The sequence below is a fragment of the Mastacembelus armatus genome, chromosome 12 (genome assembly GCF_900324485.2).
Source record: "Mastacembelus armatus chromosome 12, fMasArm1.2, whole genome shotgun sequence".
NCBI lineage: Eukaryota > Metazoa > Chordata > Actinopteri > Synbranchiformes > Mastacembelidae > Mastacembelus > Mastacembelus armatus.
Genome location: NC_046644.1, coordinates 18,731,017 through 18,756,216, shown reverse-complemented (window position 1 = coordinate 18,756,216; position 25,200 = coordinate 18,731,017). Strand labels below are relative to the sequence as shown.

General features: G+C 41.6%; 2 protein-coding genes across 2 annotated transcripts; one reads left to right on the top strand and one right to left on the bottom strand.

Moving 5' to 3' along the window:
* Positions 1–289: 289 nt before the first annotated feature.
* cwc27 (CWC27 spliceosome associated cyclophilin) lies at positions 290–21,008 on the bottom strand. The gene is made up of 14 exons (XM_026297884.1): positions 20,788–21,008; positions 20,563–20,659; positions 20,300–20,412; positions 20,039–20,182; positions 19,775–19,873; positions 19,583–19,686; positions 19,340–19,409; positions 18,729–18,808; positions 18,605–18,641; positions 18,352–18,524; positions 9,329–9,432; positions 4,641–4,750; positions 4,447–4,550; positions 290–829 (listed from the first exon to the last, which is right to left on the bottom strand). The coding sequence occupies exons 1-14, from the start codon at positions 20,827–20,829 to the stop codon at positions 667–669; spliced, it is 1,440 nt and encodes a 479-aa protein (XP_026153669.1). The 5' UTR covers positions 20,830–21,008; the 3' UTR covers positions 290–666.
* A 547-nt stretch (positions 21,009–21,555) lies between these two features.
* ppwd1 (peptidylprolyl isomerase domain and WD repeat containing 1) lies at positions 21,556–25,129 on the top strand. Its single transcript, XM_026297481.2, has 11 exons — positions 21,556–21,743; positions 21,849–21,951; positions 22,173–22,276; positions 22,420–22,540; positions 22,638–23,085; positions 23,166–23,356; positions 23,524–23,713; positions 23,806–23,987; positions 24,070–24,151; positions 24,231–24,413; positions 24,912–25,129. The coding sequence occupies exons 1-11, from the start codon at positions 21,605–21,607 to the stop codon at positions 25,053–25,055; spliced, it is 1,887 nt and encodes a 628-aa protein (XP_026153266.1). The 5' UTR covers positions 21,556–21,604; the 3' UTR covers positions 25,056–25,129.
* The last annotated feature ends 71 nt before the right edge of the window (positions 25,130–25,200 follow it).

The window sequence follows — 25,200 nt, the reverse complement described above, 5'->3', positions numbered from 1 at the left end:
CACGTTCTTCTGGCTGAATCATAAAGGAAAAGAAACATTTTTGGCAGATTATATTTAGTGTGTGGGACAGATGACAATATTTTTTGCAATGTAAAATCCTGCTCACTTTACAACAAACTGTTGTTGAATATACAGTTTAAAGTGAATGGGGCCTTATGACTTTGGGAATGCCATCTTGCAGCTTTGTAAAGAGCCATGTTATTGCAGGGTTGATATTTTGGGAGTCACTTTACTGATGTCCTGAAAAAAATAGGTCCTGAATGTCACATTTAGAAGAGTGAGATCATTACAGCTTCTTAACCAATGTCATTTATTTTTCTGGCGGATTCTAATGTTCACATTTAAGCACATGAAGCTGTAGACACAATGGAGTAGACAACTGGTATATAAAACAAAAAAACGGTTAAGGACGTTACATGTAATTGAATCATGACCTGAATCATTTCTACGACCACAGTCTTAATCCTGATGGGTAACTGAGAGTTGTCTGGGTGCAGCTGTTCCACGTGAAGAAGCCTTTCATCACGGTTTACAAGGATGCTATGGATTCACATCAGGATCCTCAGTCCAGATGTTTGAGCCGGGAGACTGCTGTGGTGAAAAAGCGGGCTGACAGGATGCCATATGACCGGGACTTCAGTGACATGGCTGGTGCAGAACTGGATCTCACCTCTTGGCCTTCTTCTCCTTCATGATCTTCTTGCTTTCCTCTCTCCTCCGTTTGTTGACGGGGTTACGTGGGTCGTAGATCTCAAAAGTGTCCTCGTCCTGCATGTTGGCATCCTTAACTTTTCTGCTTTGCTCTTCAAACTGCAGAACATGGCCCATCCTAAATCAGATGGAGAAGGTGGAGAGAGTTCAAAGAACAGCACCAGAGGATCCACTAAATCACTGAAACTAATCAAAGGCTTTAAACTTCATCTACACTGAATGTCTGAACCTTGTCTTTTGAGTTAAACCCAGAATATTTCCAAAAACAATTTCTCCTGATGCCTGTGGGAAGTCACTGTACAGCCATGTTAAGCCTGGCTCACACAGTGTTTTGAACACAGATTTTAAGCCTTGCTGGAATTTAAAGTCAAAGGATTAGGCAGACAAAGTAGTAGGACCTTATGATTTTGAGTCTGGTTGGGGAATATAGTACTATATCAATTACCAATATCAGTATCAATATCAATGTCAAATGGTATTCAAGAGTTTCTCTAAAAGTGCCACTTTCTTTGATCAAGGGTCATTTAGCTGTTATTTGAGTTTCTCTCACTAAAAACGAGAAATGAAGTATCAGACTCATATTTTGAGACATCTTTAAAGTAGTTAAAATGCTGAGAGAACGCTCTGGTCCCCAGAGAACAGATGTTCATGTGTCTTTCATTTCCCCGATGACTTTCTCTTCCCTCAAACACACATTAAAGAATCAGGACATTCCTCACAGGAGATGCCAGTCTCAGGCGCTTCACACATAAAATACAGTTTCTCCCCCATGAAAGGGTTTCCTCAGCTGCTGTATCAATCAGTAAATCTCAACAACAAAGCAGGAATAACTAATCTATCACAAGGATGCTGTTTTAGCAGAGGACAAAAAAATCTGCCATTTTGTCAATCAGCTACATCCTCCTACATCCAGTCTGTGGGTCTTTCCAGACCGAACATCTACTGTGATGCTTGTGATTCCCAGTGGACAGTGAGAAACTGCTGTTCTTGTTTGTCTGGGCTCCACTAAGCTAGCATCTACAGTACTGAGCAAAGGTTTTAGGCAGGTTAGATGTTTAGATTCTTATCCATCACGATAACATCAGGGAGGCGTCTGATCGGTCCCAAATTCATTCTGCACCAGGACAACGAGCCAAAACATGAAAACAGAGTCATAAAGATCTATGGTCGTAGACAAGAACAAGTAGTCCTGCAGCAGGTGGTCGCACCCCCCTAGAGAGCCCTGATCTCCTCATCAAGGAGTCAGTCTGGGATCACATCACATGAAGAGACAAAGACTGAGACAGAACCACGCAGAACTACCGTGGCAGCTTCTCCAAGTCTGCAGAGCACCTGGAAAAACTGCAGGTATGCTGAGGAGAACTGCTGCAAAGGAAGGTCAAATACTGCAGCTACAAAATACTGACTCATATGAAGTTTTTTTGTTATAAAACATATTCATGGCATTATAATGAAAGCATCCCCATGTTACTTTTAGGGGCAAAAACCTTTGCTCAGCTATATACATCAGTTCAGGTGGGTTCATTTGTAGCACCTTACATTGAAGGAATAATGCACAGCTACATAAATTAACTAATTAAGGTAAAAATCCCACAACACCCAGGATGCATTGCACACGATGCATCCCAATGTCCCATGTATTGTAGTTTAACACCAACTTCCACTTAACGAGACACGAGCTGTAATGGACAAGCATTGGATTTGCTTTTTTCTAGATGCTGCTGATTATTAACAAACGTTTTACTCATCATGGTGTCCAGGTTGGAGTTATACTGGAATTTCTGCTTTTTTCCAAAGAGCTGTGCACACAGGTCACACAGAGGAAAGCTGTAGACAAACACCACACATTTGACATATAGGAATGTGGGTGAAAGCAGCAAAGTCTCTGTTTAATCGTCAGCAGGTCTTTCTAATCTGCTGCAGAAAAAAAAAACATTTACACGAGCTTGTGTTGATACGTCTGGCCGTGCAGGTTGTGCTCATGTGCACCAGTGTCTTTCAAAAAAAAGAAAGAAAGTGCATATTCCTCTATTGTATGCTTTGAACCATTCTGTGTTTGATGCCTTGTCTATGTGTATAGCATGTGGTATGTGTCTGCTGTTGTCTCTGGCCGGCTGCACAGTTTGGTTGTGTTTGTGCGCTCTGCACTCTCTCCATGTCTTCATTTGAAATCGGCAGGAGTTGTGACAGCTCATCTAGAATGTCATGGCTAGACTCTGGCAGACCCTGAGGAGTCCTGCTGTGTGAGCGGGCCGCCTCTGATAATTTGTCTAGCAGTGTTAGTGATGACAGCCTGCCGGCCATACAGCCTCAGACTCATACGGCTCTGAGACGTGATGTGGAAACCCTGCGTTCGGGGCTTATCAAAACCACTCTGTGCTGCCATGATGCGAGGCTACAGAAGCCTTTCCTCTATTTATTTTTCTTGCTTTTTTTTTAAACCCGAGCGGGGGGTGGAGATTAAGCAGTGCAGGAGGGATGGTGGGAGCTCTTTGCATTGAGAATGTGGAGTCTGTGTGTGTTAGCAGAGACCGAGAGGAGGAGGAGGGGGGTGAAGACGGAGAGTCAGAGTATGTAGACACAGACACAGATGGAATAGTTTACCTCCTCTGGCCCAGACTTGACTTGCAATGTCTGACCTGTTGTAACCCACATTCTGTTCGCAGTGCTCCTAAACTGGCACAGGCTTCCACTTGTGTTTTTCTAGGGCTGCTATGCTACTGCCCCTGTCCCTCCCTCCTCACCATACCTGGCGGGGGCAGCTCAGTGAGGTGTCTACAGCCGGGAGAGGCTCCGAACGCCAGCCAAGGCATCTCTCAAATTCATTAGGGCCCCCACACTCAGACACACACAGACAGACTTCAAGGGGGCTTCTAGAGACTAATAGCAACTACAGGTTTTGTTATTCTAAATCTCTCACACACAGACACTTTGCTCAAACACATGGTATTCATTTCAAACTCGCTCTGTGTAGTCAGACTGAGATCTTTGGTGAAAAACAACAGAATATGAGAGGAAAACACAGCGTCAGGGCTGATTTCCTGATGGCCAGTCTGGTGGTTGCGGGTTAAAATCCCAATTTGACACATGCATGCATACAACTCGAACTTTCACACAATTTTATCAGAATCCGAAGCGAGCTGTGGATCTGACAAAGGTCAGGTTCATTATTCCCAAAACACAAGAGAGATTTTCTGAGGTTTTTCACCAGTTTCACCCACCTCTTACTATTATAACAATAGGTTTCTTTCACAATCCAGTGTATGAATAGAATAACACAACGTAAACCCAGCAGACGCTAATGAAAAGGGCCTTTTTGTGCCAACTTGTCATGCTTGAACTTCCCTGTCCACAAAACATTGTGTTTGCCAAACTGCTTCTTGAACTCTCACTCGCACTCAGGACTGTGCTCAGTGCTGCTACTAATATCAGCTGCACTGACTGAAGCTTAAACAGGAGCTGTTTTATTAATATACCAGTCCTAGGCAGGTTGTAGCATTGGGTTTGTAATTAGAAGTAAAGACACGTGGCATTTTATATTGTATGATGAGCATCATCATCATCCTGGAGAGATTTAACTCCAGTAAACTTATTTTTTCCAGCCCAAAACTTAAGGTCACAGTCGACTGTGGGTCTGACTTTTCTTAACAATCAGCAAATAAAACCAAACAAAACTGAGAATAAATTAAAAAAAAATTTTAAAAATTCATCTTAAACGGTTTGAGGTTCACTGACCATCCTTTGTCGTCGTCCTCTGCCAGCTCCTCCACGTCCTCCTCCGGAGCTTCGGTGATGGCCGACGACAGCTTGGACTTGAAGCGATTGAGGAGGGCCAGTGTCTGCGAGACAACATGAGCAGACGACTTCAAAACAAACACAACAAACACAAACACACTGTGACTGTAAGGAATTCTACTTCAAAAACAAACCTGTTCTTCTCGGTTTGAGCCTTTCTTTCGCTTTTCCTTCCTGAGCTCTTCGTACTTCTTTCTTCCCTCCAGATACTCGGCCACCGCCTCACTGCTTGGTTTCTTATCCTCTGGAAGGACAGGAGAAACCGCACTACTGATTTCTATTTACTCTTTATTGACTTTATTTTAATCCTAGACAATGTTAAAGGAAAAGACTTTACAATATAAACATAACAGATGCTTATTACATGACATTTTAAACATTAGCTCATTGTCAAATTATTAAAATTTCATTCACTTTTCTTTGCAACAACATTTCATAAAAACTACAACGAACTTGCAATGGAAAGATTTTGCCATTGCCACATATCTAAATATCTAAAACATTTACAGCTTTGGGAAGAGCAGAGATTGTGGTCACTTGTGTTGGAGAAAAGCAGGAGTTAGTTAGTAAAACCTTTCTCAAACTTTTCTCTTTTTTGTCATTCTGATGTCTTTGGCTTTTTGACTGTTTGACTTTTCTTGAATGGCAAAAAATCAGTTTCTCAAATGACAAACATGTTTCTGGTTTCTGGTCGTCTTAATCTTCAGTGAAAGTAAACTAAATATCTTCGAGTCCTGGATTCTTGGTTGGAAGAAACGTGACATGTGAAGACGTGACATTTTCAACACTTTGGCATTTTTTCGACGGAAATATAATTTTAGAAATTAGAAGAAAAAATGGTTAGTTGCAGCTGCAGTAGGAACACACTGGTGTGAAGGACACTACAACAGACTGGGGGTCTAAATAAAGATGTGCGATCCGTGTGCCATTAAACACAGACAGACAGAGAGTAAAGTCACAGCACTGACGGTAACACTGCGAATAATTTTCCACCAAAATGTGATGTTCTGTGCAGTAGGTGTGAAATAAATGAATGAACAATCAGCATGTCTCATACAGTTAATGCGCTTCTGTAAATCTCCCAGCTCAGACACACAAGCTGTGAAGTCACAGAGAGACAGACGGTGACCACAGTCTGCTGGCGGGTGGAGGATCTGTGGTGTCACATACTCCGAGATCCCCAGGACAGCGTCACCTCTCTGGATGTGCCACCTCTGCCTGCAGGCTCTGACACGTTCAGCTGTACCAAACAAATCTTGGAACAGAGAAAACATTCACTGCTTGTCCATTACTAAGAGCTGCAATGATATGAGTTAATGTCTATTTATTTATATAGACCTTTATCTTGAACTATAAAGTCTCAGAGGACCCGACTGTGGGACGATAAAGTGCTTAGCAAGACCAACCAAAACTCACTGGGGACAAATATATCAATTTATATAACTAATACATTTTAAAAAAGATAGAAAGCTTGGACAGGCCATCTGTTAAAGGTACAAATACTAAGCACTAAAAAACAGATTTTATTAGAAATGCACAAAATCCACCTGCTTATCTTTTATTAATAAAACAATTTTATGTTGCTCAGACTCCGTCTCCTCAAAGTGAACTGGACTAAACTCTGAAGCTGCTCTGCAAAATTTCAGAGGTGGACAAAACTAAGAATAAATGGATAGTTCGACATTTTGGGAAGATGCTTCTTTGCTTTCTTGCCAAGAGGTAAATGCGATGATAGACGCCGCTCTCACATTTGGTGGCTACAACCAGTGGACTGTTAGCTTAGCTTAGCATAAAGACTGGAAACAGTACAAAACTCAAAAAAAAAAAATCAACACACTGGTTTGCAGGAGCTCATGAGCTGTGCATTAGCTGGGAGTAGTCTCTCTGAGGTTCTCAGGCAGCTGGTGGAAAATATGCACCTGGCAAGAAATAGTCTTTTGGGTTTGTACAGTAGAAACTACACAAAGGGAGATGTGTGCTGGGAGGTAGCGGTTTCCCTCAGCTTTTACTCTTTACGTTAAGCTAAGCTACCCACCTCCAGCTTCATGCCCAACTCTACAGGGAAGTGGATAACTGAGGTCATGGCTCTCAAGGAGAAGAAGATGTAGTGTAACTAAACAACAAAAGAAGAGGGAGTTTGGGTTGATTCTCATCTAATTCGATTACTTCTGTTTCTTTAAAAGTGGAAACACACTGCAAATACTGAGCAATCACTGGTATTTAAATATAAGTGCCACACTTGCCCTGGTGTCAACATGGAAGGCTGCTCTTCTGCTCGAGGGGCAAATGTTTTCTCTTGATTTATGAGGCCAACAAGTGATCTCCCCTCCATCTCTCCCCCAGGCCTCCCTCCTGCAGCCTGTGACATGCTGGATGCTGATGGATGATGCCCTGAGGTCCCACACGAGGAGCACACATCACCTTCTCCAGCTGTTGTCACTAACTACTATCTTTGAGCTTGATGGCCTTTCTAACCACATTCCTCCCTGCTCCTGTCACCTGGGCTCAACAGAGCTACAAATCACGCTGCTGATGTTGTGGCAAGCGAAAGAAAAAAGTCTGCTAGACACAAAATCTGCAGATTTAAAGGAAAAGTCAAAGCAGAAACATTCAGTTAGTGCTTTGGGCTCAACGGCAATTATCCAACTTCTATTATGCAACAAGACGACGTTTTACATATGAAAATATTTCAGTGCGTCCAGAGAAAATAAACAACCTGGTCAATAACTGTCAAACGGTATAAGCAGTAGACAAAATAACATGTTAATCTTAATCACGGGTAATTGGTGTTTCAAATATCACTCTGCTGCAACGGTTCCTCAAAGTCAACAATACGACTGACAAGGCAGCAGTGTAATGAAACACCCAGCGCGCACAGACATAACCTGTACAAAAAATAATAACACCTAAGTAGGATGAAGACTGTTGCCACATCGTTTAGGGTGCGTATTGAATGGACAGTGGTTTCAGAGTGGCGCTCTTATTTTTGGCTCCGGTGCCCAGCAGCCATGCCAAGAATCAGGAAACCAGAATATAGAACATGCTGTAATTTATGTGATGAAAACTGAAGTGATGACTGGAAAAAATAATTCAAAAAGGTAAAAAAAGCTGATTTAGCTGATGGCGAGTCCTGAAGAGACAAATTATGGGCAGCTGCTGGTATATGCAGATGAGGAACAGACACTGACTTCATGCAGACATGTTGATCATTTACAGCATATAATTTTACAGCTGCAGAAAACTTAGACCACTGCAGTGAAAAATATTAAGCGCATGTGTCTGGTGCGGTGTACTAAGCTGAATTAAAGCGGTATTAACTCTTTTTCTTACCATTTCATAGTTATTTTCTTGATTAACTGACTATATTTTGGTCTATGATATAATAGAAAATAAAAAAATACATCACAGTTTGTTTTCAAAGGGCTTGTTCCAGAAATATTCAATCTGCACTTATATAAAGAAAATCTGTTGATTAATTGACCAGTCCCTCCAAATATAGACTGAAATAAGACCAATTATCTGCCTTAATATTTAGCAAGTATCTGAAAATCTCAATCTGCTGACCGATGGCTTCACTTCCAACCTCGCTGCACTGAAGTTCAGCTGTACTGACTGCTGGGTGCAGTTACAGGTAGAAGACGAAGAGAAGGCTCCTTTAAGGCTTCAGACAGCTGGTTCACACGCTCCGTTTATTCAGATTTTATTCTGACCATCTGCAAAACTGGGTGAACGTACTGATCTTCGCCAAAGCAGCAAAGCACTGCAGGTTTGGTTCCAGCTTCTCACGTGTTAAGATTTGTCTTGCTTGACAGTAACTTCATGGAGTTTGAACTGTTCGTTACACAAAACACGCAGTTTGGAAAAGTCCCAATGGATTTGACTATTTATTGGTCTATTTTTTTAAATCAAATAATCAAGAAAACACCACCATGAGAAAGTACCTCCACTGAACCTGCACTTACCTTCACGGTGAAGGGGCTAGTTGCCACTTGGTGTAAGACTCTGGGACTTGTTACTGACTCAACACTTGGTTTTATAACAAGGCATCTTTCTGCTGTTTGTAGAAGCAGCTGAACTCAAAGACACACACCAGGATTTTAGTTCATCTTAGTACACAGTGATGATTGTACTTTGTGCTCTTTCACCTAAAATCTTGAAGCCATGAGTGGATTCTATGTCTGTGTTTATAAGCATGAAACCATCAGTGTTTGTGGAGACAAAAACAATGTTTGAGCAACAACACAAGCCCATCATGGCCTCCAGGAAATCTTGGCTGGTGGTAATCCCACAGTTCGGCTGCTCCCTGCAGAACCCCCTGCAAACTGTTTTGTTTTGTTGCACAACGACATGCACACAACCTCAAGTTAGCCTCTGTGCATAAGTGGTTTTTGTAATTCTCAAAAATGCGTTTCAGCACCAGCAAAAATCCAAAGACCGAAGGCCTGATGACAAACTGCAATGTGGTGAAGACCCGAGGAATTCGGGGTGCAAATTTGGACAGAATCACATGGGCCAAGGCTGCAAACTTACAAACACACAAAGGGTTTTGGTATGCAACCATGGTGGCCACTCAATAATTTTGACCTACACAATTTTCTGCAAGTGCTAACACAAAAATGCAGACCCATGATGGGGAGAGGGGAGGACGTCTGCAACGAACTGACAAAATCAGAGGGTTGAGTGTTTTAGTGTCCATTAGCAGGGAATGTAGCACAGACCACCCTCCTAGAGATTTAGACTCTAAGTATATTATGAAACACCAATAAATTTCAAGTATAATGGGTAACAGTTAAACACAGGAAAATAAAAGCTGCTCACATACCCTCCTTCACTTCATCTACTGCAGGTTTGGAGCTTTCTTCTTTCCTTTGCTTGATGGCCTGTAGCTCCTTCTTCAGCTGCCGCGCCTCTTTCCGTAATTCATCACTGTGAGGGGAGAAAGGAGGCTTGAGAATTTACACCTGTAACAGACCATGCTCATTACCAATTCTGTAAAAACAACAACAACGAGGAAAGACTCAGAATGAGGAACGTACCTTAAAAGCTTGTGTTACTCAAATAAAAAGCATAAAAAACACCAGGGGGGGTCCTGAGTTCGAGAAGACTTCAGTGAGAAAATGTGGTTCTAGTTTGGAGATGAGTAATTTTCACCGTAGCAGCACACATGACAGTGTTAAAAGTGCAACGACTGAAAACGTCTGTAATTACTAGCCAATTAAAATTCAGTCAGTCAGTGGTGAGAATGAACCAAAGTTCAGCCAAAATAGTTTTAAAATACAACTCATTTCAGGGGAAACATAAATAAAACCAATACTAAACAACTTTACTGCACTATTTAAAATGATACATACTGCTGAAGGTATTTAAAGTAGTTAAACATTTCTTGGACATGAAACATTATGATCAGCAGCACATAAGCAGAGAGGTGGGACAAATACTTTGGACTTGCCACACAATGTAAATCCTGAGTACAGTCCTAAGCCAAGACCAACAGATCTAAAGTTCCAAGTCAAGTTAACAAGTCCACGTCAAGTCCAGGTCATCACAGACAAGTCCATAGTCAAACTCCAAGTCAAAACCAAGATCCAAATGAAATCTAGATCAACACATCTCAAGTCCCAAGTCGAGACTCGTAAATCGGTTTCTATTCATTTCCAAAACAGTGTTTTAGTGCTAAAAAGTTATTAAATACAGTTTCAAGTTGTTTTTGTTTTTGTACTGTCAAGATTAAATTCCACAGATTCACGAATCAAGTCTCTCTCGTGTCTCCTGTCCATTAACACACACTCACACTGTATAATGCACAGCACAACATCCCATGTGATATCATTTCACTTTGTGTTGTTAACTACGTAAAGTGTCCTGTTGCACAAAAAACACACAGCTGACTAATGCACTTAGTGACAGAAGTAATGAAACACTTCCTTTCCTCAAGTGGCGCTGCATTAAAATATCACAGGCATGGCTCACATCCAGCCGCCCTTATAAAACCTTTAACTGCATGACAGAGGGAGAAGGCACGTCCTTGCTTCCAGGGTTTTAAGGTAGTGTCCCGTTTGGCCGGTGCCCCAAAGCCTGGCACATGCGGAGCTAAATGCCAGAAGTCCGGAAGAACCAGGGCCAGCAATTTTGATTACTGCTCCCCTTCACTGAGACGGATGCCAGTTGCAGAGCAGATATGTCATGTTAGGAAATGATCGTATTTGTCCTGTCTGACAGCTCTGTTTGTTTCCCATCCTCCTGCAGAAGCACGAAGCACAGGTAATCTGCACAGTCCGTGCCCCTGACCTAGAAACATGTGAGGCATCTCCAGACCAAACAAAGGCTGCCTTTGTTTCTTCCATCTGCTTATCTGGACTGACATTCATTTATATCCTTTTTCTCTTTAATCTGGAACTTTCATTCTTGTGCCTGCAGCTTTCCAACACCCACATTATGTTTATTTAATTCTCCGACGTTCATCGAGACATCAAACTGACATTTTAACTGTAAGCGCCTCTGCAAATATTAACAGCTGCGACTGACTTGATGCCACATCTCTTCCTCGTTAGCGTCCCTGCTGCTCCTGAGGACACACATGAGGAATCAGTCAGACGTAGACGTTGTTAGTCCTCTGGTTTCCTGAAGAAAAACGTCGCAGCTAAATGCAGACCAGAGCTGCCAACAGCAGAAGTGGTTGGCACAGACGGACCTGGCCTCTGTGAGGACGTCACTTGCTCAGCTCTGTCTAAAAGCAACGACGACAAACCTCATTTCTGACAGATTTCACATACAGTTTGGTAATGGGTCTCACAAACCAACAAATGAACTGCTTCTTCACCTCGATTCAACTAAACTACTTTATCCACAGCTGTTCACAGTAACACCTGTGATTACCTACATTTAAATATATTTCTGATCTCTAGAGAACATATTGTGACTCTTGTGTACTGTAGGAAGAATATTTTACATGTTATCTCTATAAAAGTCAATTATAAAATCAGATTTTTAGAAAAAACCTGTGAAAACCTTTTGCTAACCTACACTAATGCAGCCTTCTAGTAAAGACCAAGTCTGTTATTATTATCATGCTACTTTAATAGCATCAGAAATAACCTGAATCAACACCTGCGTGTCAAAAATGATGAGTTAGAAGATGGTAGTATTCATTGCATGGTGTTTCTAATAGATTACATTCAAACTTACATAAACAGCCTTATGTCTTATCCTATATACACTCAGTTGGCAGTTCATTAGCTACACAAATCTAAAACTAATGCAGTCTAATTCAACAGTCCTGTGACAAATAGTTCCCTCATGGAGGTTATAATGTTGGGTTTTTGCTGGACCCGTTTTAGAGAGGTGCTGCTTCAACTTCATGGTCATTTTATTTGATGGTACCTAATAAACTGACAACTGAGTGTACACATTGTTTGATTCATCATTTTGTCCTCTACTTCTCCAGTTCGGAGACATGACTTCTGTGTGCTTCAGTGAAATTACCTGAGTCAAACACGACTCGAGGCTCTAAGTTGAACACGGTCCAGCCTGTTCTCCAGGACGGAGAGCCGAGGATTTATACGTCTACACTACAGTCGGAAACACTTCGGACCGAGTGATCGTTCTGTGCCTGTCTCGACTTGCTGCAGTTCAGCAAACAAGAGATGTCTCCAAAGCAGCAGTCAAACAATCGGCTCCACAGCCACAGTGCTCCTAGATTAAAAGAGGGCAGAGAGGACAGGAAAAGCACCTGTTAAGTCCACACCTGGGGGTTCAGCAAATTCCTTTCCAGACCCTTATATCACAAAACTACAAATTATTTAACAACTATGTGCCAATGAAACCGGATAGTTGATTATTTAGAAATTCTTAAAATTTGCACTTGTTGGGACACCGTCTCTGATCTTAAGACATTTTGCTTCATTATCCCAGCTCCTTTTGTTCACTGGCTTTTCCTCAGCCAGACCCAGTCCTGCTTCCTGCTGGGCTGGATGGTCCAAATAATGGACCCCAGTCTTTATACACACACAGTTTGTTGGAAGGAGTCAGACAAAGCTGGGACACCTGGAGGAAACTGTTTGCTTCCATTTCCAAGGCTTCATTTCCTTCTCCTGCTGCAGGAAAGATGGAAGGAAGCCATCACTGCATCTCTGACATTTCACTCTCTGACACTTTACCACTTTGGACCAGTTCAGCTTCAGCCCTGAATCTGAGCTGATCACAAGTCAGTAACAGCTAGGAAACCTTTAGCTGGTACTGTATCGTAGGATAAAGATGTCCCCTGCCTGTGCCTCCCTACGTTCACCTTTCCTCAAAAAGCCACAGTGAAGATGCAACCGTGCATCCATCAGAAGAGGCAGCTCCACAGCTCACTTGAAATACACCAAACCACACAGATACAACCTGAGTCCCATCAGTCCCATACTGGCCTGGCCCTACCTGGGGGCTGCCAGCTACTGTCACTCTTTCAGAAAATTAAATAAAAGTCAAACTCAGAGAGCTGTGGATGATTAACTTTTCATAACACAAGCATATGAAGTGGTTGGCAGCAGACCAAGAACTCTGTCATGATTCAGAACCGTGCATTTAATACCCCCAGTGTCTGGCAGGAGTCTGAGGCTGACACAGAAACTCAACAACCCTAAAAATAGACCGGTGAAGAGCATGGTTCTTCAAAAATTCAGTCGTTTTCCAAAATGTACGAGCGGGCGTCCTTGCCTTTTTTGGATGTTTTTGTATTCACAATTACCAGACTTTAAGTCACTGTAGGAAATGCAATTACTGATAAAATCAAGCATTTTTTTAAGCTAACATAAAACCACAGTGTGAGTGCAACGAGTCAAACGCATGTTTTAAAGAAAAATGTAACACCTAAGCCTTATTCTGAGGAGGTACACCAAAAGACTGGCAGCTAAAGCTTCTGCCCGCTACACTGGACCCGAACCAGTGTAAGAACTGAGCAAGTGATGTGGATGAATGTGCAAGAATAACAAGATGGCTGGGTGAACTCCCCTCAGGGGGCACTTCATGGCTTGGTCAAAAGCCAAGGAGAACTGTGTGGAGGAATCCAACCTCCACACAGGAATTTGCATGACTTTGCAGAGCGATCTAGACCAAAACATCACCCAGTCCCTGGACCAAGGTTCCCCTGTTGGAGCCGCTCATCTGCCTCACAATTACTGCCCAGATTCTTTGGCCTACTGCTAATTACTCACAATGGAAGAAATTAATCCTTCCTTTTATATCAGCTATTTTTAGCTGCGAATTTTAAATATTCGACTAGTTTGAGATTCAGTGTTCACATGGTCAAATACTGACTTTAATCAATGTCCAAGTGCTGTTCTGCTCTTTTTTAAGTGTCTCCTTGCCCCAGACATGCGTCGCTGTCTAGAAGTCCTTCCAGCGAGCATGTGCCCCATATGAGGCAGACATGCTACAGTGGGCCAGAGATCTGTAAACCTGGCAGTTCCAAAACATACACAATCCCGCTGCCAAGAACTGGATTATCTCAAACAGTTTTCTGCAACGAACGCCTTCCTGATCTCTGCGACCTCTCCCTGAGAACGCGTCGGGTTATGGCCGATGACGAGAGACAGGTGCAGCCAATTAATAGGCAGCGACATGGCGTCCAGGGTACGGCCGCCTGGCCTGGATAATTAGTGCCTGATGTCCCATTTAGGTTACACTGTCCATAAGGCTAAAATAAAAATGCTGTGGATGTTTCAAACGTGGAGAAGGAAATGAAACCAACATGTCAGAAGATCAAATCAAGAAAGAAAGAAGAAGAAAAACAAGAAAGATCTGCAATGATTAGGCATCGACTTAATTATCAAAACAACATGAAGCAGCAACGCTAAACATTATGGTTGCAGCTTCTCCAGTGTGAGGACTGGCTGGTTCTCATCTCAGGCAACGTTTCATTTGTTTCTGGTGTTTTATAGGTCAAATAATTAACTGACTGATAGTGAAAATGACTGTTAATTGCTGCCCTAATAAAAACTCACACTTGAGGGGCAGAATGCCAGAAGCATCGACTGCTGGGGCATCAAAAAATGTGTCTTATCTCCCATGTTTTCACATTTCTGTAACGCTGAGTGTCATGATAAGAAGCAGGTAGTGAAATAACATGACATGAAATTATTAGACAATTAATTTGCAACAATCAATCATTAACGTCACTTTTAAATTTAATTATTTAGGTTTTTTGGTTTGATTACTGGGTATTTAGATTTTACACAACAAACTGGAAGACTAATCAATAATGAATATAATAGTTTTGAAGGTTTTTGTTTTATATATATATATGTGATTGGAAAAACTCTGGTCCACAAATCATCAGTTTGATAGTTTCTTAAGTCGCTTTACAAACATTTGACATTAGAAAATAAATCTAATATCGTGTAATGTTTTCAGCCATATTAACACACACAAACAGTTCTGTCCTTACTTATGTATCAGCACACTGTAAAGAGACATCATGTGGACGATGTGATAATCTTTATTTTTACTGCCTCTATTAAAGTCAATCCAGCTTTAAAGTCTGCTGCCATACACGGTACTCTCCATTTATAAGCATGTGATAACAAGTGATATAAATAACAGGAAGTGCAGTTCTGTCATTATCGTCAGTCTGCAGTAACTGGAAAGCAATTACCAGAGACAGCAGAGGGAGCCAGGGCTCACTGACAGAAGCAGCTCACACTGTGTCCCACAGCCATATGGAAGCGTTTTGCCTCCCCAGTCATGCCCCGTCAGTTTTAACAAAAGTGGCGACTACAACATACACTGCTTTTGGGACTTCATTCAGTAGTGTCTTTTATAAAGGAACCCCCACCCCCCCGCTCTGAAGATGCCTATTCAAACACAAACACTTGTAAAACTGCGATAAACATCACAGTAAGTTTAAACAAATAAAACCGGTTCCGATCAATTGAAGCTGATCTTTAAAGTCTTCAAATTTTCTTGGTTCCTCTTTTGGCAACTTGCTCCTGAATGTGAACAAGTCCAAGCGTTTTGCAATCATGGAATATTACAGTGGAATATCATCTGGCAGCTGGATAGCAAAAGTTAGATAGTTTTGACTTGATGCAAAAACTATTTTGGTTTTAGGGAGACTCCTAATTTCAAGGTTGTCTCAGCAGCTGTGACTTTGAGGAGGGAGATGCAGTTGGCATGGTAAATGTTCCCCTCTATGCAGCCTGAGTGCACTGCAGACTGTTCTTCACATGCAGTACATCTCAATACGTTTTTCCCAGGTGACTAGATAGGAGTTGGTGTCCCCCTGTGTGCAGAGAGCAACTGAAAGCCCAAAGCAAAGCAGAGGTGGGAGGGCAGAACTCACCCTGCAACAATGCCCCCTTTGTCCCAGGCTAACACTGTACCTACCAGCCTGCTCTTTGATTCCCTGCCAAGACAAACCACTGTGCTGGGTTACAGTTCTTGTAGCAAAACAATCTGCGCTTGTGTTTAATATACTACAGTCTGCCTGCATTGGGCTGGCTGTCAGTCACACACACACACACACACACACACACACACACACACAAACACACACACACAACTGACTGGAGGCTCCTTATCCCATTAGCACTAATGAGAGAAGGGCTCCCCGTTAAGTGGAAATAGAGGCGAGATAACTGGGCCGTCTGCAGCATCAAAGACAGATGAAAGATAAATCGCTCGTCCGCTCGGGTTGTTTTCATGGACCAACATTTGTTTCAAAGAGCAGGTCCACTGATGTGGGTGCAGAGAGCCGTGACACGTACGTGTGCATGTGTGAAAGCTAGTAATGCGTGTCATAACGGAGCTACAGGACGTGCGATGGCAACAGGTTGGTTTCTAAAAACTTACTTTTATTCTGAATAAAAAAAAACAACAGGAACTCATCAGAGATTCGTCAGACAAAACATCAGACCTGTGTGGAGCAATGAGGAGTCTCTATTCATTTTCATCATGTTTTTTACATTACTGGAAACTTCTAATTACGTCATCCTGTTGCACACTTCTGCTACAGCATCTGAGTGGAAAATCTGTGCCACCAGCTGTCACTGAACCAGCACAAAACAGTAGTGGAGGAAAACGCATGTTAACTTGTGTTTTATTTGGCTAAATCTTCTCGAAATTCATATCAAGCTTGTGCAATGTTGGTGTGAAAACCCACCCACTGACGCTGCACAGACAGACGAGAACCAAGGAAACAGCTGGACTCTGAGAGCAGCATATTTACGTAATCAAAACCTTTTAATATCGATATTTCCATTATTAAACGCTGTTCAAGGTGAAAGAGCTGCTGATAATTTTGGGGCCCGGGCAGGAGAGCTTTTCCATATCTTGACAGTGTTTACTCATCCTGCAGAGCGTTACTCAGCCTGTAAAAACAGCTGTTCAATGTCTCCTGTGGCTCAGAGAGAAAAACCCTGATGGTGCGTTAGTCATCAGATTGTCTCTGCTCGGGCCTGACAGCCAGCGTAACAAAATGGAGGTGAGGGGTTCGGAAGAAAATTAGCATTTAGGAGTTGACAAATGAAGCAACTTAGCTGAACTATGGGGAATGTAGGCTCTGTATATTTGGAGCTCGAACTATCCACCAGTGCTAAATCACTTTGAACAACCCTTTTAACATGACGATGCAAAGTTATGTTGTTGTTTATATTTTGGGGACTAACTACTAAATATTCTCTGTTGCAGCTTCTAGAGTGTAACAATTTTAAAGTATCTTATAGATGAAAAAGTATTTGATAATTGAAGCCAACGATGGGCAGATTCCTCAGTAATGAAAACAATCATGAGTCCAACAATGGAGACTTATTTTTGGCATTCTTATCAAAAAGATCCAGAAACAAGACTTAACATTAATATTTGTTCTACACATCAAATTATGCAGCTGAAATATGATGAAAACATTATATTAACACATATCTGATACTGACGGACAGTATTTCCACTAAAACATATTTTTGGACTATTTGTGAATCTGAACATTTGAATTTTACAGCATCTAAACAAGAAAATGTGCTAGAATTGAGAGACCTTAGCATATGTTTGAATAACAGCAGCTTTAACCTGTAAAATGTACATGCATGTCAAAGTGCTCTGGCAATCCAACCACAACCTCATTGAATGCTTAGAGGAATTTGCTGCTGCAGAGAGGCAGTAATTAATACTGTTAATAACTGTTTTTAGTGTGTCTAGGCCCTTAGGCTGCTGAAATATTCATTCTTATTGCTTCTGGATCTGTTCTTGTGGTCATGAAACTTCAAGACTAACTCTGTGTAGAGTTGGAACAATTTGTTGATTGACAGAAGATCCGTAACCAGCAACTATGTCGATAATTTATTAATATTTTATCAAATTTTCTCTGGCTCCAGCTTCTCAAATCTGATGATCTGCTGCTGTTCTTCATCATATGTGATATTAAGTAAAATAGCTTTGGGGATTTTACCATTTTTAGCATTTCTTGACATTTAATAAACTAAACAGTTTAGCACTTCACCTAATAACAAAAAAGAATACTGGGAGACAATCAACAAATTATTAGTTGCAGCTTTAAGTCAGTGTTGTAAATAAAAATATTAAAAGCCTGTGTCCTCTCTCTGAGGATTTACCAGATGCTTTGCTTGGCAGTAAAACGCTGGATTTGGTTTGGATGGTTTATTCTCATATTGTTGTATAAATTGATTAGATAGTCCAACAGCTCCCCCACCAGGTTTCAATGCTGCACTACAGGTGGAACAACAAACTGATGCTGATGCTGGTGGTGGTGGTGACCTGGGAAACTATGAATTAAACAAACTGCCATCTGTTGAAAATAGTTTGTATCTGAAGCCAGAAACCAGTGCAGGCACAAACAGAAACATGGAGTCAAACCTGCGGCTGTTCTTCTTCCCTCGCTCGTCCTCGCTGGCCTCCGTCATCTTCTCTGCATCTTTTTCTTTCTTCAGCTTTTGACTGATGAGCTCTCTTATCTTCTCTTTCTTATCTGAATCATACTTGTCATCTGCATCCGAGTTATCGTCGTCATCATCGTCCTCATCGTCTGTCTGGAAGAACACTCGGAAATTTACAATCGGAGCAAAATGACACCGGGAACTTTACTGGCAGCAGAAGAGATGGAATTTACCTCAGCTGATTCTCCTGATGTTCCTTTCTTTTTCTTCCTTTTAAAGTAGAAGGGACATAGATTGATGTATTAAAGTGCAGATTAGGGATCATGAAACCATGAATTTATCTGCTCTGGTACATACTTATCAACTGCAGGAACAGAGCTCAACCTGGGGTCATCTTTCAGAAGGTCATGGCTGCTTTTGCTTTTTCCCTTTAGTGTCTGAAGAAACATAAATACTGGTGAATGGCTGAGATTGTTTATGCACATTTTCGAACATTATTAAATTTTAATATAACCACAATTTCTAAAAAAACACACTATAAAATCAACAATGTTTATTTATCTTTAATATCAGTACAAACACCATAACTGCTCTGTCAGAAGCATTACACACGTGGGAAACAGACTCTTTTGATTTACAGATTTTTAGATGCCATCCACCACCATCATTTGCTAACATCCTACAGAGCGTCGGCCACTTACAAGATAAAACCTAGATGACGTGTTTACAGTGAATTTGAATGCATATGCCTTGGACAACCAAACTAATTTTACACATTGACTGCTGTAAAAATGAAGTTTAAGAGGCAGCAGGTCTGCAGTGTTTGATCTGATGATTTTATGATCTAGATCAACTGAGAAAGGAAGCACCAATGACTTCCTTCATCCTGTAATGACAGCTTTCAAACTATTGCGGTGTGACTGGTTTTAATGGTGTGTCTGACAGAGACCAGTTTTGTACTTCAGTACCTGACTGACTTGATTCACCATCTCTTCTTCTTCTTCAGCTTCCTCCCCAAATGACAACAGACTGAAATTCCTACAAAATCAAAATTCTTTAGACACGGAAGCATCAATACTCACACAAAAATTGAATTTAGCCATTTAGCAACTAAAACTGACTCAAGACGACCTCTAATAAAAACAATCATATTTTTTTATATTTAGCTCAACAACAGATAAATGAAAAGGCAGATCAAGTCTGACACTCACTTTGTGGCTTTTGACTGTGATTTCTTTGCCTCCTCTTTGTCTTTGTCCTTTTTGACTTTCTTTATCTCACGAGGTATAATGTCATCAAAGGGGGAGTGAAGCACCTGGAAGAGACAAAAAGATTTTTATGTCAGTGTTTGAAGCAAAGATATTGTCAAGCAAGTGAAAAAAGGAAAAGGGACAAGAAAATACCTCAGCTGTTTTTATCTTGTGGGGATTCAGAGGTCTTTCATTGTTGTCACATTCAACTTCTGCTAATCTCAGTATGTTATAAATTGTGTCTCCTGTCACCTGCATTGGAAATAGTTAAAAGAGATAACGGTCTGGGATTTACTATAAATGTTCAAAGCAGCTGAAAGATGCACTGTACCATTTCAAAGCAAAAATTAGGTTAGAGACAATTAGTAGTTGACAGTCCCAGTAAGATAAAAAAACATTTATGTAAATCTGATTTACTTTGCCGAATATGGTGTGTTTATTGTTGAGCTCGTCTGCACGTCCCAAGGTGAAGAAAAACTGACTTCCATTATCATGCGCCCCAGCATTTGCCATGGCAACCAAACCTCTTCGATTGAAGCGCAATCTGGAGTGAAATTCATCCTGAAAGTTTAAAAAAGGCACAGATACTCCAGATCAGTAAATGAATATGTCCTAATACTGACTTGTGATTCTGTTAGTTTGAACATTTGTTATATAGAAGCAGAGAGGCAGTCTGACCTTGAATGGGCGACCATAGATGGACTCTCCTCCTTCCCCAGTTCCAGTGGGATCTCCACCCTGGACAATGAACTCAGGCACCACTCTGTGGAATATTGTGCCATCGTAGTAACCTAAACATTAGAGAAAACAAAAGATTACACTTCATATATGTTTCAGGATTCAGGATTCAATCATATTCAGTGAGGTTTATAAAACCAGACCTCTCAGGACTGGGAAACTAGCTCTAGTGACTGATTCAGTTTTTATGATTTTCTTTTTACCTTCCATGCAAAGTTGGACAAAGTTTCTGGAAGCTTTAGGAGCTTCCTTAGACCACAGCTCAATGTCAATGTCACCAGCTGAGGTCTTCAGCAGAACCTAAGACAAGATCACAACGTGACGCATTTAAATACTGAAGCATTTATGACACATTCCCCTGTTTTTTGATGAAAACGCCGAAAAAAAACAAAGATGTGTGGGTTAAAGCTGCCAAAAGTGGCGCTCACCTTCCCATTTGTCGGTGGCTCCTGGATGTAAATGTTGCTCATTTTTCTGGCAGCTTTAGGTTTGTTGACGCAGGAAAAATGATTTTCGCGTGACACTGAAAATCTGTGAACAAACACAGAGTAGATATTTAATGTTTAACGCTTGTTTTTCTGAACTATAAAATTCATAGTTCTCTGCCCACAGCCATATTGGCTACGCATGTGAGCTTATTGTTTACGTCCGACTACGCGGGGGAGCTCAATAGAAATGTAGCTTGTTTTTTATGTATTCTGAAATTCACAATTAAACGATAACTCGTATTAATTATATTAGACTTATTAGATCATTAATCCACGTGAGTATAAATCTGTATATCCACTGGTGACAGAGGAATATCGAGCAATATTTCCCCCCCCCGCCCGATGTTGATTTTTGGTTTGACCTTAGCGTTCCACAATAAGAGACCCCGAGAAACAATGGAGTGATTTTGTTCCACAACAGCTGAAACAATTTAAATACGATAAATAATAATAAATTTAATAATTTAAACTTAATACACATTCTTTAAAAAACACGAGTTAGACTACTGTCTTGTCTATCGATGTCATATCATGCGATGTCATATCTATCTTGAGATCGATGATATTTTAAGCAGTCGATATTGTGGGGAGTCCTGTTTTAAAATATTAAAAATAAAAACAAAACCACAGCATAAAATTGGTTGACTTTCCGAACTGGAGACTGGATTTTAATGAATCAACAGAGAAATGAGATGAATTTCAGGCGCCGAACGGAAGTACGGCGACGGGGAAGGGACAGTGCAGAAACTCAGCGGTTATGGCGGAATCTGAAAACAACGTGGATCTGAAGCGAAAAGCAGAAGATGATCAGGGAGGAGATGGACATGGAGATGGAGAAGAAGATGAATGGATCGGACCGATGCCAAGCGAAGCCTCAAATACCAAGAAAAGGAAAGGTTGGTTGGCGGGACTTCGCTGTGTTTTTGTCCGGCTAACCGATGCTAATCAGTGCTAACCAGGAAAGCGCTAACTTTGTTTTGTTTTTGTTGTGCTTTTCTCAGTACTCGAATTTGAGCGTGTTTATCTGGACAACCTCCCTTCGGCTGCGATGTATGAACGGAGCTACATGCACAGAGACGTTATTGCACATATAGTTTGTTCCAAGTAAGTTAATTCACCTTAAATTGATTAGTGACTTTAATTAACCTAAAATATTCACTTGCAAGTAAAAGTCCTAGAATAAAAATTAGATTCAGGTTATTATACACAAGCAGTCTCATCAGAATGTGGTGTTATTAATAACGTGTTATTATAATTCATGTCATTATGCAGCCTTCTACTTATGTGTTTAACTATTGATGGAAGTAAATTTCATTTCTTCTCAGGACAGACTTCATCATCACAGCGAGCCAAGACGGCCATGTTAAGTTCTGGAAGAAGAAGGAGGAGGAGGGAATAGAGTTTGTCAAACACTTCCGGAGTCATCTTGGTGCGAGTTGAATTGATCACAAAATGATTTCCAAGCTGGTCGCCTTTCAGTTTGTTTCAGTGTTCGCTTTGCTCTTTATTCTCAGACGTAACGTGTGTTGCATCATGAGACCAGGGGTGACAGTCGTCTTGTGTTTTCCACAGGTGTGATTGAAAGCATCGCTGTCAGTGCTGAAGGGGCCCTTTTATGTTCTGTGGGTGATGATCAGGCCATGAAAGTGTTTGATGTTGTCAACTTTGACATGATCAATATGTTGAAGCTGGGGTGAGTCTAAACTACAAGCTGCGACAGACAGGAGATGTTTATGCAGATGCAATGACACGTTTTTCCCAGTGTAAGATGTTTTTTATCTTCTGTGTAGTTTTCACCCAGGCCAGTGTGAGTGGATCTATAATCCTGGGGATGCAATCTCCACGGTGGCCTGCTCTGAAAAATCCACAGGGAAGATATTTGTCTACGATGGGAGAGGGAAGAACGAGCCCTTCCACGTCTTTGACAAGATGCATTCCTCACCGCTGTCACAAATCCGCCTAAATCCCAAATTTAAAGTTATTGTCTCTGCTGACAAAGCTGGAATGTTGGAATACTGGACTGGGCTCCCAAATGAATTCAGGTTCCCCAAACATGTGGACTGGGAATACAAAACAGACACAGACTTGTATGAATTTGCAAAACACAAAACCTACCCTACCAGCCTCGCGTTTTCTCCTGATGGGAAGAAAATGGCCACCATCGCCACTGACAGGAAAGTCCGGATCTTCCGTTTCCTAACAGGAAAACTGACGAGAGTTTTTGATGAGTCATTAACAGTAAGTTTTTCCACATCTGTCATCGTTGATGTTTATTGTTGTGACTAATTCACATGCTTAACAGCTGCTGTCTATGTTAGATGTTCACAGAGTTGCAGCAGATGAGGCAGCAGCTGCCCGACATGGAGTTCGGGAGGCGAATGGCTGTGGAGAGAGAGCTGGAGAAGGTGGATGGTATCCGATTGACAAATATTATCTTTGATGAGACTGGCCACTTTGTGCTGTATGGAACAATGCTGGGCATCAAGGTCATCAATGTGGAAACCAGCAGGTACATTGGAGACAGTTTCTCCCAGGAAAACACGGCAAATTGATTGTTTTGAACTAGATTTAATTGTTTTACATTTGTTTGAGCTGTTGTTTGTTGGTTTTTTTGTGTGTTCTGTTATCTTGATGTAAAGTATTTGAGGTAAACTATCATCACACATTGCTCCCCAGGTGTGTCCGGATCCTTGGGAAGCTGGAGAACATTCGTGTTGTGCAGCTGAGTCTGTTTCAGGGTGTTGCTAAGGACATGCATGCGGCACCCACCGTGGAGATGAAGGCGTCTGACAACCCGGCCTTAGAAAACATACAGCCAGACCCCACAGTATTCTGCACGGCGTTTAAGAAGAACCGCTTCTACCTGGTGACATAACGCGACACTGAGGTCATTCAGATCATAATGCTACATTTTTCCGTTGGTGTCTGTGTTAATGTGCTTTTTTTCCTGTACTTAAGTTCTCACGGAGGGAACCAGAGGATACAAAGAGTGCTGACTCGGACAGAGACATCTTCAACGAGAAGCCTTCAAAGGAAGAGGTGATGGCGGCTACACAGGCCGAGGGCCCCAAGAGAGTGTCTGACAGCGCCATCATCCACACCACCATGGGAGACATCCATATCAAGCTCTTCCCTGTCGAGTAGGTTTTTGAACTCATTGCCGTTTGTTCAGAAGTTCCCTTTACACAAGATATAAACTGAACTTTACGCTTTTGTTCTAAGATGCCCGAAAACTGTGGAGAACTTCTGTGTTCACAGCAGGAACGGCTACTACAACGGCCATATTTTCCACAGAGTGATCAAGGTACGTTAATGAGGCCAAACAGAAATGGAAATCAGCCTGTGTGTTGTGTTGTGTGTCTGAATCCTTTTCTTGTGTGCAGAGTTTTATGATTCAGACTGGAGACCCCACTGGCACAGGCATGGGAGGAGAGAGCATCTGGGGCGGAGAGTTTGAGGACGAGTTCCACGCCACATTGAGACACGACCGCCCGTACACAGTGAGCATGGCCAATGGTGGCCCCGGGACCAACGGCTCACAGTTTTTCATCACTGTTGTACCCACGGTACGATCCAACTAAGACATCTATCAATGACCATATATCTTTATATACCAATAGCAATGTTTCTGGAACGTTTGTCACTTTCAACACGGTCCAAGTGAATCCCCATGGTTAAGTATGCAGAGACGTTATTCTGCCTTTTTAAAAGGACTGTGATCGGTTTGTTATGTGAACGAATAGTTCAACACTTTCAGAAAGATATTTCTTTTGAGAAGTTTGAGAAGATGAACACAGTTAACTCAGCTTTAAACTAGGATTAGGACACTCAGCTTCTTGATATCATTAGTTTCAAACTCATCATTGTTCTCCAGCAGTGCAACTACCTCCCTCTCATACCAGGTGCCAAACAGCACGAGCTTGGTTCTTTTTTTCTAGCTGTACCTGACACCTGCTGTGTCTGAATGACAGAAACATGAACAGATGAAGATTTCACATCTGAGAACTTGTTCAGATGTCTTATTGTCTTTATTTGCTTTGTGTGCTGCTGTTTTCTCTCCCCAGCCGTGGCTCGACAATAAGCACACGGTGTTTGGCAGGTGCACCAAAGGCATGGAGGCAGTGCAGCGGATCTCCAACGTCAAAGTTAACCCCAAGACCGACAAACCATATGAAGACATCAGCATTATCAACATCACCATAAAGTGATCCAGGGTGTTAATCATGTTCCGTACTGCGGCGTTTTTACCAGACAGACTTAATAAACAAAGCTTTCACTGTGATTGTAAGAAAAATCTCATCTGTTTTCCAAGAACTTGCTACTTTGCAAAGCGACAGAACCTAGTGCTGAAGA